At 34.0% G+C, this 23,469-nt stretch overlaps 1 protein-coding gene across 3 annotated transcripts in view; it reads right to left on the reverse strand.

The window, feature by feature from the left end:
• Window positions 1-5,849: 5,849 nt before the first annotated feature.
• Window positions 5,850-23,469, reverse strand: part of LOC149800901 (uncharacterized) — a 150,302-nt gene continuing 132,682 nt past the window's right edge. For all 3 annotated transcript variants that reach the window (XM_089954965.1, XM_089954964.1, XM_089954963.1), the window contains one exon: window positions 5,850-14,182. In XM_089954965.1, coding sequence (XP_089811091.1) covers window positions 13,752-14,182 — 431 coding nt within the window. In that variant the 3' untranslated portion in view covers window positions 5,850-13,751. The remainder of the gene's footprint in view (window positions 14,183-23,469) is intronic.

Genomic DNA, 23,469 nt, shown 5'->3' on the forward strand with positions numbered 1-23,469 from the left:
TTGTACTCCGTCTACCAGATCTGTCCAAAGAATTCGTGTTACTCACCGACGCGTTTAATACGGGTCTTGGAGCAGTTTTACTGCAGGAACACGAGTGAATAGTTTTCCCAGTCGCATACGGCAGTCGGAACCTGTCCACGTCCGAGAAGAACTTCTCAGAAACGGAGAGGAAATGCCTTGGAATCGTGTTCGGTATATCATGGTTCAAGCGATATTTGTACGGGCGGAAGTTTTATTGGAGACCGACCATCAGCCATTTGCGTATCTCGCACAAGCTAAGTTATCGAATGGACACATGATGGGATGGTGGCTGTTCTTACATCAGTACCAAATGCAGATCAGATACGTTAAGGGCAACGAGAACGTCGGCGTGGATTTCATGAGTAGGAGTACTAGAAACTGATAAGTAAAATCAGTACAATTATTGGATATCGTGCTGTATATTCGTGTCCGTAGTTAGTGTGTAGCCTCGTGATGATTTCGCTCTATTCCTATAGCGTGTAAATATACAAATTCGCGCATTGAAGCAAAATTTCAGTGAATTAAATCCCGATTTTATTCTCAAGCGTGGGGTATCACATTGTGGGGAAAATTCGCTATGCTTCGCGGCTCATGTTTACACGTATTTTCTTATAGTTACTTCGTAGTGGGAGCATATTGATACCTTAATACGTATTACGTAAGTTTTCGACCATAGACCCGAATTATGGACAAAGAAACTGCCTGTCGGTTGTGTAACTGTTACGTAACGGCCTGTTCAAAAGTAATTCTACATCCGAGTTAAGGAGCCTTTGCTTGCTTTTCACTCACTCAGCGATGTCAGGACCGGGAATTCAGAGCTACAGGTAAGTGAGAAATTACCCCAGGGAAGTTTTCAAAGAGACCTGTCCGTAGCCAATCGGAACCGAAGGATTCATATTTAGGGCGGAGTTTCCACGCAATCTAGATGTTATTTTGGCCACATTCATTTTGGAAAATTAGTACAAGTATGAATCTCGTAAGGAGAAAATCGCAACGAAGTTGAGAGCCGTTAGATGTACTCCGAGAGCACAAGTTGTGCACTAGTAAAAGAGCGGGAAGGAATTCTTGTGACATTCTAGTTGAAGCTTCTGAGATAACATTTCTACTGAATTTGCCTTACTCTCCTAACAAGGATTGTAAGAGGGATGCATTAGTATGTACCTTTAAATTTATTAGAAATGGAATCTTCAATGTTGAGCGAATTATTAACATCCAAGATTAACGTATGTAGAGTGTTGATTGTGTAATTTATCAAGTTGCATAGTAATGCATGCCTGAATTTATTAGTGAATTGAGTTAGAACTTGTACTTGCTTTGTTAGTATTTGAATCATTTTGGACTTGAACACATATAATTAGACATTTGTATATTTTATGTGTCGTTTATAATTCGTAGGGTAGGAAATGCTTGTTGTTGATGATGACAGTTTACTATATCGAGAAGGTAATAATTAGGGATGTGTATGCATGAACCGGAAGTCGTTGATAATATTGTTATTGTTATAGCACAATTATTGTAGAAACAAGCGTGTATGGAATGTTTAGATGTGAGTGTGTGAGTTGACCTGATCATTTGTTCGCCATTATTCTGACGAAAGGTCTGTTCGAGTGTGGTTGATTCTTCTGAGATTAGAGCAAGGAGATCAGATTATACGTCCTTTCTAATTTCACAGGAAGATTTCCAGGTGGGAGCAAGAGGCGATACCGAGAATTGAAAAGATGGAAGACACGTTGAGACTACGCGGGAGTTATATTGTGACACAAGCAGTTGGGTTGAGGCATAGTACTGGAAAGACGTGTGGAAGAAAGTTTCGGAAGTGCAAGGAGAGCACGGAGTTCATGGTACCAGAAGTACCAGAGGAGAAAAACGAGAGGCGGACAGATGAGAAACAGACTCAACACCGAAGGGAAACACACTCTTTTAAGACTGTAATTTCATATGAGGATAATAATTGGCAACATAATAAGTCACTGTTTGCATTTGTCAAAATAATTACAATTGAGGAATTGTTAATGAAATAGTTGAATAATCTGGTATTTCATTAAATTGTTATGCATTTCACCTTGAGTCTTTTATACACCTAGACCGTTGGCATTGCTGACTGGATTCTTGGAGCTATTTAAATTTAAATTGTCCGTTCTTCTCCGATGTTAGAAATAATACCATAGGAGGCACGTGACATGAGGTTTAACGAAATTTTTCAGCACAAGATAGGCTGTTCAAGGCCGCCAGTATAAATGGTGGAAGAAGAATCTGGAAAAACCCCGGTAAGGAAACACGACCCACGGGAATCTACTGTTAAGGATTCTTACACTCCCACATTGGTGGTGATTGGGAATCGAACCCATGTAGATAGAGGTGAGGTGACATTGATCCGTAACGGTGCCCGCTTTCGACCACTTGGCCACTCGTGGCCCCAGTCTACTTAATATAATGTCTTAATAAAACTTAATTTCATAAATAATCTATGCAACAATTTTATGCCAAACGTGGCTCTCTAATTGTTATAGTTTCGTGATCATCACGGGGAAATGAAATGCGTATGAAGTACAAATATACCCCGAGATAAACATAGGTTACTGCAACAAAAAGAAAATGAAATTACAAGATGAACAAAATAAATAAGACAAGATACCTTCCTGTCAATATCCTAACATAGATTTTGAAACGGTCGTGACGGGCAGCATCAACCGTATCAGGATGCCAGATTGCATTGTTTTCGGTAGCTTTTCAAACAAGTACAACTGTATGTTTAGTACCAAAGATAACTGGTCTCACGTTATGGCAGAATCCAAAGATATGTGATAGTGGAATTGCAAAGTTGACCTTCGATCTCGATGAATGCTTCAGCGGGCAAGAAATATCTGCTTGTATCCTGAACCTGCAGTTCAATTCTTCCACGTGCATCAAAAGAATAATACTGATAATCATGCACAGATTCATCTTTGAGGGCTGGCACACTCATGTCAAATGTGGGATCAGATATGCAATTGAACATCTGATTGTATTTATTGTTATTTAAAACAACATTGAGTCAGACCTCGTACTACTATCAGACTTGCTGTGATATTTTTTCTCTCTCAACAGCTTATTGTTTTGTCAGTGGCACGCCAGCAAATTTTTTAAACAGTTCATTTGCAGCTTGATGTATTGTTTTACTGACTTTTGCTGGCATCACTAAGGTGCTGGGCTGTGGTTGGACCGCTGACGGTCTGCATATTACTCATGCTAATCTTAGTTTGATAGCTGAGGATGCTTTACCAGAAATATCACCACTGGTGCTAATAGCCTTGTCATGAAAAACATCAATCGCTTTCATTTATAGTTGCTTTGCAATCAGGATAGCTTTTTGGGCAATCATTCAGAATAGACTGTGAACAACATTGCTGAGTCCATCTCGATAGATAATTTAATATGTTGGCACCCATGAATTTATCACCCTGACCATTACACGTCCACGTTGAGCATTTTGTATGATATTATTTTCTTGTCACTGATCTAATTGCATACCAAGTCAATGAAGTGATCGTCTCAGCCACTGTAGTACTCACCAGTAATTTCATCGACAAGTGCCTGATAAACATTAATGTCCATGATACCACCTGTGAATAATCTCTGACAAATAGCAGCTGCTTCATTGATGATTTCTGGGAAATTATTGCCGACTCGTCTTCCACTAATTAGAATTTCTAGTCTATCAACATCAGCAAGGACGTTATTGAGGCAAATGTTATCAAGGTCACAATCTCAAGCAATCAGACCACTTCCAGTTCTTTGGCTTTCACTTACTTGTTCTTAAGGTTGTTTTCCTGCTTTCTTATATTGATTTTTTAAAGTTGCAACTTCATTTCCTCTTCTTTTACTTGTTCAATATATTCATCTACTGTCTGGTTAAAAATGTTAATATCCTCAGATTTGACCTGCAGAGTATCAGTAGCAGCGTGATATATATCCCTAACTCAATTGGCAAATTTTAGAGTTTTAACATATTCAGGTTTTACATACCTATCTTTATCGTGTTATCTATATGCGGCAATCTTAAACAACTGGTCCTATTTCCTAACAGTGGCAATACCTTCTGGGGTAAATTTATCTACAATGTTAGTTCTAACTTTTGTCAGCAGCAATGGTTGATCTTCAGGTTGTGGTTGAGGAGGTTGTGAGGTGGCGTGGGTGGTCAAGTCACTCAAGGCCGACTAACAACATCAATAGGCATTGTCTCAAGAGCTTTTCATGCTGCCTCAGTTGCTGTAACAATTAACTGTTCAATACCTTCTGTAAATTCCACTTGAGACTCCTGATAAGCTTGTAATTGTTGTTGGATAGAATCACGAATGGGGAGAAATTTCTTAATTGCCTCTAGTTGTTGTTGAGCTAGTTTAGCTGTACGAGATTCCATATATTTGATTTAACAATGATTTAATTACGTCACTGACAACTGCTACTATTTTACCCCCAACACCAGCAGGGGTGGGTGTGGTGTGGTGAGGACCAACAGGGATGTCTAGGGTCATTAACGATGACATCCATGGAAATGTTACACACAAGGTCAAGGGAGGGATAAAGTGATTGCTAATTGAAACGTTAGAGGCCTCGGTTTATCTTTCTGACCTTACATGCCATTTTTGCTAGACATGTTGATTTCATAAATGGAAGTTTTATGGAACCTTCCTCATAGTTTCTGTACACAGCTCCCCCTGCTTCTTGTTATGAAAAACAAATAGTTGAAGTGACTGAAAGACAGCTATATAGCAACAACTCAAACAAAACCAGGAGAGGGGAACCTCCCCACCCCCCAAAAATGTCAAATAACACAGTAATAACACCAACATTAGGTCACAGTAGGTAGTAAATAAAGCCAGGGATAGCGGCAAACATCACCTGCTCAGATAAGGAAAGATGAAAAACAAAGGGGAGAAAAAACTCTCAATCAATTATGCCAAATTAGGGACAAAAATTTATCAAATAAACTTCAAAAGTCCTTTAACCAAATGGTCAGTCAGGTAAGGGGTAGTATGGCAACTGAGACCCACGAACAAGGAATCACCAGGGTCAATAAGAGTGGCAATAAAGAGTAGGCACTAATTGAAGTCTAAGATAACACAGGGAAAGAAAAAGGCACACCAAAAGAGCATCAAGAACAGGAAGAAAAGTGACTGCATTAAAGAAAAGCAAGAAAAGAACACCACAGCAGGACAAGGAACAGAGCAGCAGCAGCAGATATAGTGAAGATCAGGAGCAGGAGAAATGATACATTATCTGTAACCCAAATTATATAATTAAAATTTTTATCTGCATAATACTGATACTAGTATAAATAAATAAATGTTCTATAAATAAAATAATTATAATATATTGTAAATTAATTTTATGATAATTGTTTTTCAGGTATATTATTAAAATAGTCTTATGATATTAGTTTTATCACTTTTTCATTATTTTAAGTTTATTTTATAAATTATAATAATATTGAATTATTCATAAGAATTGTAAAAGTGGATGTAATTAAAATTTCACTCTTTAATTAACATAGTTTAAAGAACATAACACATTTTGCATTTATTAATTAACTGCTGAGAGATAAATTGAAAGAAAAATAAAAAATCTGAAATCTGAAATGTAAAACATTCTTCAATATTTTATCAAGTTCATATATACATGTATGTATGTATGTATGTATGTATGTATGTATGTATGTATGTATGTGTGTGATTACACTGTCTGTTGAATATATGAATATATCATACAAAGATGCTTTTTTAAGTTTCAATAAATTTGCCATATGGGATGAAAGCGAGTGCAGTGAGATTTTGTAGAAAATGCATGAGGAAAGGTAACAATATTTTAATCAAAGAGTCAAGCTGCATTTTATTTCCAAATACCGGTACATTAAATGTTTACTGTGAGAATGAAAAACAATTACAAATATTATAATGGTAATCAAGTAACAAAACTCAGCACAATATACGTTTTTTTCTGATCCATCTGTTACTCACATTTACAAATTTCTCTTCTATATATTTTTTTAAAGCATTTTACATATCATAATCAGCATGTGACTTATTATTTTATAGAATATTCACTAACACTTGGTAATTTAAAGCCGACTTTTTCTATTGCTACTGATTCAGTTCATATCTGGGCAACAAGATTCTGTCTAAGGTAGATATTATTCCAAAATTAAAAGAAGTAGGAGGCAAAATGTTTGAATCTAAAAAAGATACCACTAACCTGTAAGATCTTACACATTTGGGATGAAATCATAAATGACTAAAACAATTGATACAAAGTCGTTCAAAAACAAAATATGACTGGTTAAGTATCTACGTCTAAGTGAAAAAAGGATGTTAACCCAGTTAATATACATAAAAGAAATAAAACATTATAAAAAAAACAGAAGTGATTCCATAGGAATGTATTTCCTTACCACCACCACCACCCTTGCTTAAATGGTGCTAGAGTATGTGTGTGTGTGATTTGGATTTATAACGTAGCTTTAACAATTTTCAGTCATATCGCTACAATGTCTGCAGTGTCAGTTTATAGTGATGTCTAGCACTGAAGCATCGATCATGCCGCAGACGTGTAGCATGATGTCCCACCCATTCACATTATCCTGACACCAGGCCAACCAGTCTTAACACTAACCTCTTAATGCTGAGTGCCAAGTGAGGCATAAATGGTGCTAGTAGAGAAAGAGAGAATAAGTCTTGCAGTGTAGGTATATATGCATTTTACATTTAAAATAAAATTTAAAATGGACAAAAATTTAAAAAGGGCATTGCTGAAATGTTATTGGAGTATCAAAAGTATCAGGGAAATTTGTCAAAAATTGATTTACTGGCTGTGCATACAAGAATTATCTATTATTATATGCTCATTTTTTTCTCTGTTAACTTTACATTGTCAGAATTGTCCAGTATTTTACGATATTGAACACCTTCATATTCCATTTACATGCATAAAGGAACTACTTTCTATTGTAAACAAACAATGGATGCACTCACCAGCACTTTTGATTTGTAAACAAATCATGTACACTCGCATAGTAGGCGTTTTACATTGTGGTTGTTTAAATTTGCTTCTGAATGAAGTAAAGCAATTGTTTTGTGGATTGCCACATACCAGTTGCTTTGGCACATTCTGCATTAACTTTCTGATACAATGTTTTGGATTTAGGCTAGCTATTCAATAGATGCAAGAAAGGGTCCTTACAAATAACATACAAGTGTGAACACATAAACTGTCTTCTTTAGCTGGTGATAAGAATAGCAAAGAATACACTTACAGTTTTACATCCTGAATTTCCTCAAAATGTGCTTTCTTAGTCTGCAAATCCGATTTACATTAGCCATGTCATAGGTTCTCAATCTTGATTACACATTTCAAAATTGTACTGTAATTACGAATATAAGTGCAATTACATCCTCCTTACTGCACTCAAAATGAAATAAGCATTAAATTCAATAGCGTCTTTTCGATAATTGCAACTTAAAGATTTCATATTTTTCCAACATTATGATTTCAAACATTCAGTGACAGAAACAGAAACACATGTGCAGATGTCAACACGCTTCTCCCTCACTTCTTCATTCCAATGTATTTCATGTGGAATTGTCACATATAAATCCAGTCCATAATCATGAAATTTCGTAGACTTGAAAAAAATACAAAAATCTATTAATTCCAGATCAAATGGAAAAGTTGTTGCAATGCGCATTCATTCACAATATGACTCTAAATTTCAAATTTAACTAGATGTGCTATTTTTATTCGAAGTTATGTCGAGCACGTGATTAAGTTCAAATTTATCTGGGCAGAGTTATGTGCGCATTAATAATGTTGTTATTGTTTAATGATGAATCTGTGCTTGTGTATTTAGTTTGGAATATGGCATACATTGAGTTAATTTGTTTCTTGTTGTGTATTTTGTTAATATAATTAAGCATTAGATAGAAATTACAAAAATTAGCATATAATAAAAAGGTTACTGCATTTGTATGGGAAAATATTAACTCATTTTGTCGGAAGGATGAATATACTGCACTCGCAAGGTCATGCAGTATCTATATCCGAAAAAACTCGTTCATATCTTTCCATACAAATGCAGCAACCTATAAATATTGAATATACAATGAACACCATCAATGGCACAACCTATGAAAAATATATAACAGATGACCCTGTGTAAAATATATCATATGCTTCAAAATAATGCATGAAAAGATGCGGGAAGTAGTTGTAATTATAAAAGAATTTTGGGATGTGTGTACAGGATGGACAGACTACTCCAATGATATGTGCAGCTGCCACATTCGGGTTTGAGCCATTCAAATTGGGAAGACAAATTATGGAATATTCCTAACATAAACTATCTACATATAAATCTGCACATAAGGATTCATTTGTAAAATGCAAAGAAACAGAAACCAATAATTTTAGATAAATGTGTTCTTGTTATTAAAAACTAAAGGAGAAAAGCTGAAAAAGGAAAATCATTTATATTTGTATGCGAATAAAAATACCATATGTACTCGCATATAAGCTGAATAATTTAGGAAAAAATAAAAACTTGGAAGAAGGGGGGGTTGGCTTATCTGCAGGCCAATGTGTAAACTTGATAGTTTTTAGGTCTTTTTGTTCACTACTGTAATGGCTGTGAATCTTGGGACATGAAACAATAATTTTTTCCATGTCCTAAGACATAGGCATGTAAAAAAAGTAACTTTCGGTGACCTGACAATTACTAAACTGTTATAAAGTACTATGATTGATTTTGTTATGATTTTGCATGTGCATATTTTCTGATTTCTCCAACACGAAGTTAAATAAAGGTAAATACAGACTTCATAATTCACTGTCCAGTTGAGTTTACCAGGGAGACCATGCTGAACAATAATGTACAGTACATACACAGTGCAAAGCACAATCTTGGGATTTAAATTAATTGTGGAAGATTGTATTGTTGTGGTTTATCTTTTTGTTTTGGTTTATTTATTATTTTTTTATTATTGTAAAGGTAAAAATAATCATTAATTTATGCGAATAATGTTCAAACTTAACATTCTATTTAGTGAAGAAGCGAATGCTTTATATTAAAATAATTATCTTGTCGCAACAATAATTCACAGGTGATACAAAAGAACATGAGGACTTTTCTTGTTTAGAAGAAATTAAAATTGAAGACATAATGTAATAATCAGGAGTTCTCTAAAAAAGTAAGAAGATATTATGAAATCGGGAGGTAGGCGTGGAGTAACCATAAAAATCAGGAGTTACTTTTTCCTCCCGGCATGAAAGTTGACAGGTATGATGCAAAGTCACTTACATCAAAGGAAACTAACACTCAGCTTTTAAAGTATTAGCATAATTTTCGAAGCATTATTTCCGAAACTTTATAAGCAAACAGAAAATTAAATAAATTACATTTCAAACAAGTTTATACCATTTCTTTTAATGATCATGGATGCCAACCTTGAGCTAAGTATACATGTAATTTTTTAAATACAAGATTGTCTAAATAAATGCGTTTAGAACTTACTAAGTGCATCTTGAGATGCCTTGGAGATGTAAGTTGGCTTATATGCGGGTCATGCACTTTTTAGTGTTTATACCTGTTCAGTTTAGGGGTCAGCTTATACGCGAATGGGCTTATATGCGAGTATATATGGTACATTAAAAATCAAATCTTTTGAACATAAAATTTTTAAGAAGTTCAGCACTAGAAATATACTTATCATATAAAATTCATTAATTCAAAATTATTTCAAGTTGCATATCCATAACAAAATAATAAGAAGGTAAAATGTATATACATTAATAATTGTGAAATTAATATCACACACAATCTAGTTTATAAAGATAAGTATTAAAAGCAAGAAAACTCAATATATCTGGGACATTTGTAACAGAACATAAATCAAAGTAACATTTTAGCAGTTACAAAATCCTGCTGCTCATTTTCACAGTAAATGTCTTTTTTGTTGTCCTTTACTTGTGAAAAATTTATGCAATCCAGATTATTCAGTTTTCCTTGCATTGACAAATATGACTAGGAGTTGTTCCAGGTGTACTTTCAACTCTACAAAGATTTTGTCCATCTTTTTAAATTAGTCTATTTTTCATAAGCAGAAAGTTGCTGCCTTGGCTCAGTCACGCCAGATGTACTTGTAAAGTAAATTGAATACATAGATCTGATTTATAAGTTTTTCCATTTTATTATTAATGGTACTATAGAGACACATACAAAATTTTCCAGCAAATTACTAGCAACTAACAACTTTTTGCTGGTAAAGATGTACTTGGGCTAAATCATCTCAAGTATTTCTTTACAGTTCACAATTTAGGCTTTTCATTTTTAGTTTTCAAAATATATATATATATCGATGTGTGTGTGTGTGTGTGCATTTCTAAATATCAATCTTCTTTGCCATTCTTTCAAATTAGAAAAGAATTAAGTAGGTGAACATACAAACTGTATTTTTGAATTATCACTTTCATAAAGTACAGTTTGATTCATACTTCTATGAATGAGTATATATTTTATTGTGGCAACAATCAAACTTGTAAGCAATTGAGTCATACTTAAAAATCATTACTAGGAAAATCTCAAGTCAAATGCATGATGTCAATGAATGGTTATCTGACGTTCAACATAATAACTTTGAACAGGATACAAGACAAGATCTACACGAATATTTTCCTGAATAGAATATTTACTATTTTGTGTCAATAAATACTAGCCAATCAGATAAATCAAAAGTACATCTGCCTGAATGGGTTAAGAATAAAATATTTTGTATAATATGAAAAAATAAAGATTTTTGATCTTTTTGAAATACTCTATAAAAGTACCAGCAGGGGCCATCAAAATATAATTTGCTTATACAATAAGGATCTACTTAAAAGTTACATAATTCAATAACATCCCAGAAAACCCACACATTTCAATTAGATATAAAGAAATCTGAAGTGGAATCTACTTGGATGAAATGTGGATGACAATGTTCCTTGGATAAGAATATGTATCATAAATTAATTATTTGCTGGAAAACAAGGGACACACTGCATGAAATCAGTACTAGAGAAAATTAATTTATTCAGTAATTTCAGCATGTATGGTTATGAGAGTTTTTACTGTAAATATTAGTATGAATTTATTAGTAACATTTGAGTATGCTATGGCTAGTCATGTATTGTATTATAACAAACGGTGAAGAGGATATACTATCTATTGACAGAACAGATCTATGCATAGTGAATCATAGTGCACATTCTTGTTATAATTTAAATGGTTCAATTTTTAGCGATCTGGAGTTTGTTTTTCCAATACTGCTGAGTTGAATAAACACACAGAAAAAGAATAAGCCTAATGACACTGCATGAAACAATCAGAATTCAGATAACTTGTTCAAGTTATCATTCCAAAATTAACCTTGCGTGCAAAGAAACTTGAACCCAGGATTATTATTATGTGTGTGCATATTATTATTATTATTATTAAATAACCGTCTAGTTTTCTTTATTCAAGTTCATGTTCCAGCATATGAGATATGAATTAGGATCTTTATGCGAATGAGTATTGTACTATTATCAGCATACAAAAGTAATTTATTGATGCTTATAACTGTAAACATATCATTAATGTAGTAAAGGAAGAAAAGTGGTCTGAACACACTACCTGAAACAAAAATTACCTATCTGGGACCAGTTGTACAAGTATAATTGAAACCAGTCAATTGATATAACTCATGTAGCAGATAATGTCTTCTATATTCTATAACTTCAAATTTTCCAGCTTGAAAACGATTGGATCACTTGAAGTTACTTGCATACTTTTAAAAGTTAGGAAAGTAATCTTTTTCAAAACTTGCTTTGTATTTTGAAGTTCTCCCTAACGTACCTAATTGGAATCTAGGTATTGATAACATATCAGTTGTGAGGGAACATAATATAATGATCCATACTGTTGATATGTTATCTCATTAGTTTCCTTCTCATCTATTGATACAATGTATATTATTGTATCATTCAATTAAATTTAGTACAATTCAACTCCTTTTCTGGCTTTATTTCTACAGTTCTCTTACGCTTTTCCACGACATATTTTTATATTTTAGTAAGATGATGCATAAACTGTTATCCCTTTCCAGTAAATCCTTGACTTGTCTGTTGCAAACCATTGTCTTTTTATGTTTGTGTTCTTTATTGATGTCTATAAAAGCATCCTGTTGTCATCTTGTTTACTTGCTTGTGTAATGTGTACATAAATTGTTTAGTGTACCAATCTTGTAATTCAAAGTAATTGATTTTGTTCCTGTACTATTTAATTGGTTTCTGATAACTGATTCATATATCTGTGTAACAAACTGTCCCAGGATCATATTAAAGATACCTTAAATGTGTTTGTTCATTCTTTAAAGGCATAGAACATCCAAAGAATACATTTTGAGTGATAAATTGTCTTTTGGAATTATTAACAAACAAGACATCCATTCACAACCGAACCTTATATTTGACAATTTGTAATGTTTCTTTAATAGACTGGAACGCATGAATAATGTTTAGGTCCAAATTTGCCATTTGTACTGCTTATCTTGCTACTTCATCTAATGAGCCATTATACGCTGTTTTAAACTGAAATTCTTCTCCATATATTATATCTATATTTTGTCATTATACTGTAGCTTGATCTTGTAATGTTTACAAAACCTTCAAGTAAAACTAGGAAATGTACCATATACAACTATGTATTTATATCCACATCAAATTTATAAATTAATCCTTCCTCATATTGCAATGTTTATATATATATATATATATATATATATATATATATATATATATATATATATATATATATAACTATCATGGCTGCTGCTGTGTATTTCAGTATTATCATTATTAGATATAATCTGTAAGTCTGCATCTTTTGTAATGCAATGGCCAATATCTTTTGATATTTGAAATCAATAAATTAACACCTTTTGCTACCTCTGTATTATTCTTCAATCCAATATGCTATTATTTTTTTAAACTAGCAAAGAAACTCATGCATTACCATTTGACATAGGGATTTTGCTTTAATATTAAACCTGTTAATAACACCCAAAATGGGTCCAATTCAATGCAATGTTCTTTTGAACCATTATTCGTGATGTGTACAAAATAAAATTGTGTGTTCATTTTGCTGCTTTCAACATTTTACTCAAGTCTCAGCTAGTGTGCTAACCACGTATTTTGGTTCTGTTGTACTAGAGCAAGTCAATTTCTTTTAGAGTGAATAATTAATTTACATCAATGAGAATGTGGAAATGTCACCAGTGCAATTCAAGTTAACCAACAGTGATAATTCCTTAATTTACTTATGTGTCAGAAAGAACAATATATCTATTCCTGAGACAAACTAAAGTTTTGTATTATGTAATTGCACTATTTAGGTATAAAAACTAAACCAACATGGTATGGAGTTTTGTTTTAAAAATATCATGTGTGCTATAAAAAGGTAGTACTTTAATCCAGAACCCTTACTTTAAAATGGAATCATCCATGAACTCCCTCTCCACCCTCATGTACATGAATAACACTTTATACAAATAAAATGAAGCTAAACCATCTGTTTCAGCATTAAATAGACTGTCAGCATGTGATGAAAAGTCAGGGGAAAATATTAAAGCCGGATTCAGTATTTAATCAAGCTCTCAACAAGTAAAAGGAAGGTGAACATAAAATTATAATTGCAACACTATGTTACTTGTAAATATTCCTCCCATATCAATTTCAAGATAAAGAGTCTGGTGTCGAGGCCAATTTAAATTCATAAACTGCAATGAAAGTATGTTTTTGACAAGAGATTTCACATAATTCTCAATCTTTTCGCGGCGTCCCATCAGCATGATCTCAGCATCTCTCTCTAATCGATGAGTCAACATTTTAATTATAATACTTCCATTTTCGAATCTTATATCTTTAAATTCAGCTGTGAATACGTCAAGAACATCTTTTCTGATCTGCGTTATTTTATTTTGGATGCTATCGTTAAATCGTTGCTCCAAATCTGTTTGAGATACTCCATCAGGTTGCTCCAAATGAGATCGTACACCAATTCTAAGGGTGTGGTTCTGGGTCAAGCTGGGGAGGACTCTTTTGGTGGATACATCAACTGAGGATCACAAAAATATATTAGTTTGAGGACAGAAGTCTAACTTTCTCATTATCACTAACTATATTTGTTTGGACACAAGTATATGAAGTTATGATATCTATCTATTAAGACATAGACACACATAATGATATATCAGCAGTTAGAGCATACAACTCTAATTATGAGTTTTTGTCGCATGATTGTAAGTTGGGAACGACTGTATTAAGAATATCGTGCAAGGGTGACAGCTTTTTGAATAGTGCTACAGCTGATGATAGTTAAGTACATGGTTACATGTACATATATTAGAATAAGGATGGTAAAAGAATAACTTTTCCTAAAGTCAGAAAGGCATGTTTAATTCCCTGACCAATCAGATTTCTCGATCCACCTTTGTTGCCCATGTAGTCTAACACATAAAGTTCCTATACAAGTTAAATCAAGCAAAGACTGTTGCAACACAACAGTAAGAAGTATTAATAACATGCAGAATTTAAATAGAGACGTTTTATTGCTTACCCATAACATTTCAACAATATAGAGAGACATCTAAATTTAGATTTTTTGTCAACTGCTCTAAAAGCCAATACTTTAAAATTATATTTAAAAAAATTGAAACAAAATAAGAGCAAATAAGGTCAATACATTATAAATACGTAAATTTTATCATTTGCCAATAAATTAGCAAACATACTATGAAGCAGCCTAATTTATGATATCGGCCATTTATTTGAAACGCTGTGGTGCCACTGGCTTTTTCAATGTACTAGTCTCAACTATGTCATTTAAATAGGTAATTAATACTTGTTTAAAATGACACTATGCAGTACTGTCATTTCCCTTACCCTATTATCATTAATGCATTTTAAAATACAAGTATGCTCAAAGGCACGAAAATTGGCTTATTATAAAATATTTAAACTTAATGTAAAATAATGGTTAAAGCACAATCAATCAAACATTCAGTCAGATAAAGCATCTTTGACACACACACACACACACACACACAGTCACACAAAAGCAAAAAGCACAAACATACGATTTTTAAGAGTATCACCACCAACTCGCACATGAAGGCTGAAAATAAAAGTACTCCATGGCGACACTTTCAAACAAACATTTAATATTTCATTAATTGATACAGGTATAACTAATACAATGAAAAACCCGGTGAATGCTAGAAAAACTGATTTAGTGATATTTCTTTATTAGTATAATGTCCGCCATCTTGAATTTCTTAACATGTATTGCCCACTCAACTGTGCATGCCTTGCAACAAGTATGAAACATTGTGGGTGGCAAGAGTACAGGCAAGAGCTGTGGATAGCATACTGCACATGTGATCGAAAGGATCCAAAGAACTTGACTCAAATTGTCTCAGAACAAAATAGCCTACTTGTGTTGCTGTGCCATAAAACATCCAACCAAGGCAAACAAAATGTATTTCTGTCATACAGAATGTCTCAATCATCAATATATAAACAAGGCTTTCAAAATCTGTGTCAGAATCATAAACATCATGCACAATGATTAATAAGGCAGGATTGATGCAGATTAACTTCCGCGACTCAAATGAGTTCACATCATCTATTTTCCTCCAAACATTATTAGTCATTCACACTGATGTCTTGTAATTACCAGCAATAGTATCATAATACATATTTTGGATCTTCCCAACTGATATGGGTCCAAGCCTTTTATCCCACATGACTTTGTCCTCACATCCCACATGCATGCATGTGAGCCCATGAACGAAATTGCAAAACAAATTTACCATGAAGCACCGATGCCAGAGTACTGACATATGGGGTAGAAGAGTTCAACTTAGATCATTAACCAAGTAAATCGCTATTATCATACATCATACAAGTGATAATTATAGTTTCAAATCCTGAAACCATATGAGTGAAGTTCTCAGTAAACTGGCAAACATTTACTCGATTTCAACTTCCTGTAAATCAGCGTGATTAATGCTCCAGTTCCATATATGTGACGGTGGTTTTCATTTCTGCCAACACAGTCTCGAACTTTGTTATACTATATATTTTATCCTCGATAGCCACCGAATCGAGTTTACTAAATATATTGAGACTGCTATGTATTGCAGCTATAAGTTCTGAACAGACATGTATTCATGAATGCAGCCATATTTTACCAGTGTGCCAGTCTTACCAGTTACTATTGATATTATTAATAATGTGATCATGAAGTATAATTGCTTGACAATCTTGTCTTCTTCAGGTGAAACATGCACACGCAGTGACCCTTTTTTACTGTTACAACTGTGATGCAATCATGGAAAATATCTAATTGGAGTAATTGATAAGTCTCTGACAATTGTGTGTTCTTGGGCTTGGCATTAGGTTCATGTAAAACCCTACTGTTTATGCCATTGAATAATATCACAAATGATCATACTTGTCTTTGCCCAAAAACTGAAACACGGACAGGAGTGTCCTTGCTAAATAACAATTGATGTTTCTCTCCTTGTTTGAGTCAATGTTGACTTAACATACTATATTTGTCAGCCTATAAGACAATACTTTTTTACTAGAAAATCTAAGCTTCATCTTATACTCTGAATTGACTTATATATGGATTATGTCATCCTTTATCATATTTTTTACATGGATAATAATTCTCCAAGAGTAAGAAAAATAATGCACAAAAAATATTTCATTTCATGGAAGAGATCATGTATGAACATATATAGAATCCCATAGTGAGTACTTTAAACAATTACATGATTGTCAGTACTAAAAACTTACATAGATCAGATGTAATTGCACTAAAGCAGTATGCACCAGTAATGTACGTTGTTTGTAATATACATTGTTTAAATTTAATTATATATATGTGCATTAGAATTTACAAGATTTAAGATGAAGAACCATGACAAAGACATTCCATCACAATTTTCTTTTTGCACCTAATGATCAAATAATCCATATACCCCACTGAGAAAGACAGACAGACAGACGGAGATGTCTTCACATTTGAAAATCTGTATTGTTCACTTACCTGATGACTGATTTTACTTGTGTACAAGTGCAGTACCATATTACATTATCAATTAATACCACTAGGTAAGCAATTCCTTCTAATTATTGTTTCCACTTCCATTATTAAAAGAATCACATGGCATTGTAGTGGTATTTACATGTTCATTAAATATCCTATGGCTGCATTCAGTTATTCTAAGGTAACACCTATTTGAGGTCAAGATTCTGCAGACCAGATCAGATTAGTGAGGCTACTAATAGGGAAATGAGGCTACCCATGGGTATTATGAATACTGTACCATACAGCTAAAGGAAATGCCAAGTGGTTACTATTGTAAATTTTTCAGCCAGTGACATTTTTGAACTTGCTGACAGAACCGACAGCAATTTAAAGTACATCTAGCATGAACAAAGATAAAAAACAATTGCCATCTAAGTACAGGAAGAGTACATGCACTTTAAACAAAACTTTAATTATTGGGAATGGAGAGGTCATTATGCTTGCAAAGAAAATTAGACAGCATGCAAAATGGTCATTCGTGAGATTTAACCTAATGGAGACAATATGGATATAACTATTGTGAATATTTAAACCCTGAAGGAGTAAGGTATGTATTTTCATAGTTTACATTTACTGTTTCATTTATTAATGTTTTCTCTCTTTGACAAAAGCTTCAGCAACATGGGGGCAATAAGTTTAAAAAAAGAACAAAAATTCCATGAAGAGCTGAACTTTCTCTCATATATCGGACCATATTTGATTCTGATCACAAGGTGCAAAAAGAAAAATGCGATAGAATACATATGCATCCTTCTTTCTGTATTTCTCTTCCCCTCCCCCACCCCCCACCCCCAAAAATGCATTTTAGTATTAATGATGCAATTTCCCTATTGCTGGTTATCTTAAATAGCATACAATGACACTTTTAATATTTATGAAACTGGAAGTTATTATAATTTAATTCCATACAGCATCGCATGTTTTGTCTCATCTGTAACTCAATAAATTTTCAGGTCAGTGTCATTATATGCAGCTAAAAGTAAATAATACATTTAAAATGCTTCTCATTTTAACAAATTAGGTACTTTTAGCTAAATTTCATGATCCTGACTGGAAAGGTTACTGAGTTACAGGTAGGATAAAATTCGCGATGCTGTGTGGATCGAAGTGAAAAACACAATCCAAGGTGTTGATCTGGCCTTGTCTTACACTCAGCATCGACTTATATAAGGATGAAGGATGAAGAATTTGCCAAATTTGCTGATTTGACTTATACTCCGCATCGACTTACAGGCCAGCAAATATGGTAATCAATGGGGAATGCAACCAGGTGGATTTGAAGGTGAACTCCATTTCATCGTTGTAGTCCCAGTCCCAGAGTATGTTAATACTTGGATGTGAATTCTGTTACTGAGTGTTTACGCATGCTAATGCAATGATTCCAACTGGCCTTGATCTGTTATTGGTACATCAGATTGGTCCAAATGTCGATTTCTATCTGACCCTTAACCAGACTATATGCCTGTGTATTTGATGGTGTGTTAACACCGTTTTCGCACAGATATGCATCAACAGGTAGACCAAATAACAAATTATGTTGGTATCACTGGTCAGACAATCCAAATCCCCTTCAATAATTCTGCAACATAATCATCTCATCAAGAATCCATCATTTATTGTAATGGTAAATTTAATCTTAAACACAAACACTGAAGACAGTTAAGGATGCGTCTGGATAGATGCTTAATCCTTTGAACTGTATTTTATATCTGTATAATAATTGTACTGATATCTGCATATTTAAAAGGTGTTTTAATACTATATTCATATCCTATGGTACGTATTATACATGGCTTTCAAAGCGGAATATACACTCATCAATATGATGTATACACCCCACCCGTGATGAAATACTCTTCAAATGAATATGTACGATGCAGACTTGTGCCCATTTAAGATGTGAGATATATTATTTCACCGCAACCTCGAATGCATCAATGTAATTCTTGATAAACGTAATCTTCATACCCAAATCTCTGATTTGTTGGATATTTTTCATTCCAGCCAGGTGTTTTGTGACAGTGCCTTGCACTTTCATAACAACGAATATACATGTTAGACGTTTCAAGTTTTCAGTTTGTCCATGGTAAATCACAAGCTGGCCCATGTCGACATCAATGTTAACCTGGCCAGTAAAGTCATTCGAAATCCACTGTGGTAGCAAACATGATCAGATCCACATCAATAGGCAATTCCTATACTATTAGGTGTAGTTCCTAAGTGATACTGTAAAATCAATAAGCATATGCGGGGTTGGTGAACGTTCAAGTTCCTTCAGTGCTTTAAGAACAAGATGTCTGTCTGATCCAGCCAGGTTAACGATTACCAAGCGAGTTTGGAAATATGACATCGTGTTTGGTAGTCTGTGCTTTGTAAGCACAATGAATGATGGTTAAGTTTAGTTTTCATAATAACATATAAATATAACTCTGTATGACACATCTTCATATTGTATGTGATGCCGCATAAAAAACATAGCTACATAATGGTAGAGCCATGAGCACTGGAACTTGTTTTTTGATGTGGAGCAATGAAATCCATGTTGATTAAACCCTGCAGGTTTAAAAATATTGCTGGCAGTGATGTCACTGCTGCATTAAGAAAGCCACCCTGGTGACAACATGGAGTAAAAATCTTTGTGAAAAGCACATCCCTAGATAAAATCATTGTGGGTCTGGAACACGGTTAGATAAACAACTTGATTCCAAGCAAAAAAAACCCCTGAAGAAGCACTATAAATCATGTCAATGTTGCATGTTGCCAACATGATCTTGCTTATAAGGTATCAAACGACATCTGTGCGTGTCAAGGTGGCGATATAGACATTATCCATGACTTGAACGATATTAATGATACACTCGGAAAAAGAATTGCCAGAAGGACCATCAAAGGATGTATGAAGGCTAAGATTGTCATTGGAGGTAAGGCCACAATATAATGAAACGAGCCGCAATTCTACTAAAGTCCTCACAGTTATTGGAAAGGTGCCATTGAAAAGTTAGCAAGTGCCACAAAGGTCATCCACAGGGTTGGTCAAGCATGGCTGGCTAAACAAGCACTGTAGCAAATATACATACCCGCACCACAAAAGATTTACATTAGATGGTTTGATGTAAGCACACCAAACGATGTTCACCAGGCAGATATTTTGTTTCTCTCACCTGATTGTTTGGAGATGTACATACAGGTAAGCATGAACCATTGTAGATGTTGCCAGCAGATAAAACAAAGCGAGACCATTGATGTCTGAAGATTCAGAAAGTGTCACAGATGCACTTAAATGTATTTACCAACATGGACCACTAACAAAGACATCCACAAGCAAAAGTACATCTATCATCCAACAACAGTTCACGATAGTTGCCAAGGGTTTTACAACCAAATACGGACCAGACATTGCTTGCATGTGCGTTGTTGTTTGTTGAAATACCTTAGAGAGACAACAACAAATGTAAAACCTGTCCCATCAGCTCATGTATTCTTAGGGATACACTAGTTTGTGGGTGAGTAAATCTTTTTCTATTGTCAGCATCAATGTGCTGTCAAGTAATCTTCAATAATCATTGTAAAGGTTGCTCGTGCAATGGCATGGTGGTAAATACTAGTAAAACTAAAATATTACTTATCTCAACACGGCAAAGAAAGACAAATCTTGATAGTGATGAACTATGTCTGACATGGAAGGATACAAATCTGCAAATAGTCTGTCATGATAGGCTACTTGGTGTTCTGGTAGATAATAACCTATCATGGACTGAACATATCAAACATACCAGTAAAAAAGTCAATTCAAGTTTATGGCTTCTCAGTAGGATAAGACATTTTCTCCCTGAAAGGCACAGGAAACTATTTTATAACAGTTACATACAACCCTATTTGGACTACTGTAGTACAGTATGGGGGTAATTCAAATGATAAAAACATAGCAAAGCTGACACATCTTCAAAAAAGAGCATTTGGGCTAATATCAATCCAGAAAGAAAGCAAGGAAAGTTTAGCTGGTAGGTTAAAAATATTACCTATTAAAGACCGAATCTGTTTGAGAAAAGCCAAATTAATGTACAGGATATCTCAGAATAGTGCTCCTGAATATTTACAATCACTATTCCAGTATAGGCTACCTGGTAATACTCCCCACCTGCGATCCATGTCAACCAAACAGTGTAAAATTCCCAAACCAAATAAGGAGTTATTTAAAAAAAGTTTCCAATACTCTGGAACTCTGCTCTGGAATAGTATTCCAGCTGAGATTAGAAATGCCCACCCTATTTCCTTCTTCCAAACCCAATATATCCAGTGGCTTCAGAGATGCAGCTTAAATAAATGAATTCCTTTGTATGAGGGCCTCAAGGTAGATTAGTTTTTAGCTAATTGTGTTACCCTCTTTAAATAAGGTCATTATTATTATTATTATTATTATTATTATTATTATTACTCCATTACATCTGACTACAGTGCAGCACAATCTGCATAAAATTTGTTCCACAACATGGAATATGTTTGTTAGAACCCCAGGACTGTTCACTGGAATGCTAAGCATTCAAAGTCCATGTATATTACAAACAGGACTTTCATGGTTCAATGTAATGCTGTAAATGTTAAAATGTTTTGCTGGTTTATAAAATAATAGTATGTTGCTGGTTTTCACTCAATCCGCATGAGTAAAAATGATCGTTCTGGAGGTGTTAGGTACTAAATACCTGCAAGTAGCATCTGCATGAACCTTTTCTATTCCCATACTTAATATACCAGTGTACTATTCCTAGAAAATCTTTTGTCTACACATAAAGATGCATCGACTCTGGAAAATGCAATAAAAACAAATCAATATTTTATGCTTGCTCGAGTGGATTGTCAAATCAGCTGAAGATATTGTTCCAAACAAATGCCTGACCAGCGTTGTCATGATTAAGCCATTCAAATGCAAACATGTCAACTCCTGACGAGGAAAAAGTGTAATCCAAGTGGACAAAAAGAGGAATCCAAGCAGAAAAAGAGGAATCCACATATAACATGTTAAAAATTCAATAAACAATGATTTATTTGCCCCTCTCGTCTTTTAACTTCCTTTACTGCTTCCAGTTTTCATATGTAGCACTTTTAGGTTTAGAAAGCAACAGATTTTCATGTTGCATTTTTAAACACTTTGTACCAGCTGAGACCATGAATGTTTTGCACACCAGTAGAGCACAAAGTACTGGGTTACTGAGCCTGGATCTGAATTCACTTTTATGTTTGTTAACAATACTGAACAACCTATCATAGTCAGCATTAGAATGGTAAAGAACCAATATTCCTTTCATAACCTGACAAAGAAGAGGAAATTTATATCTTCCAGTGATTGTGTCTTTTAGCTGGGAAATAAGGTGCCACTGCACATCAACTCTATCTGCATTAAGTACATTGTCAGGTAGAATCCCAACTTTATACTTCAGGAATTCTCCTTCCAGATGATCCAAGGTAGACAAGGATGGTAATAGAAAGGGATATCTCATGACAAAGAATCTAACACTTTTGAAGCTTTTTGACTGTCTCTCATTTACATTAGCAACTGAAGCATTTTAAAGCACTTCATCTCCATAGGGGAATTTCTGGAGCATGTAATCATAGGCTGTAGCTTAATAATCTCCAACATTATCATAAAACACCTTCACAGCTAGAGTAGAATTGTGTTCTATGAATTCTCTTGCTTCTGCACCGATAGCAAGATTATCTTTCTATTAAGAACTCGGTAAATAACACCTCTGCATTTATAACATTCATGTCCGCACTTTAGTTCTGCTGCAGATAAGAAGTTACCTTAGTAATGGAGTTCATAAGACGATGTGTTTCTTTGTTTTCAAGTGTTTCTCCACATAAAATTTACCAACATGCCCAATATTAAAATCGTTTCCACACAGACTGCAATGAGCATAATGCTGCCCTAGAATAAAGGGACTCATATCGTTGCTTAAAACTGACCTGTCATACATGTACTATATATGTGAAATTATTTGTAAGGAGATTTTTTGCTCCCATACACTCATCGACTAAAATAAATTATACTTTTTAGCGCCAAATACCTATAGACTGGTTCTGTACTAAATATAAATCAGAAAAAAGAATCTGTGAGTAAAGATTAAAAATTAGAAAACCAGTATGTTCTCTCCTCACTAAGCCATATAGTAGCTATAAATATTATACAAGATCGAAAGTTTGAAAGTAGAACCAGCATGTTTCTGGGTAATAGGACAGTTGCTATA

Source organism: Sinohyriopsis cumingii, chromosome 4 (genome assembly GCF_028554795.1).
Source record: "Sinohyriopsis cumingii isolate HCF-2022 chromosome 4, ASM2855479v2, whole genome shotgun sequence".
In the NCBI taxonomy this organism is placed as follows: domain Eukaryota; kingdom Metazoa; phylum Mollusca; class Bivalvia; order Unionida; family Unionidae; genus Sinohyriopsis; species Sinohyriopsis cumingii.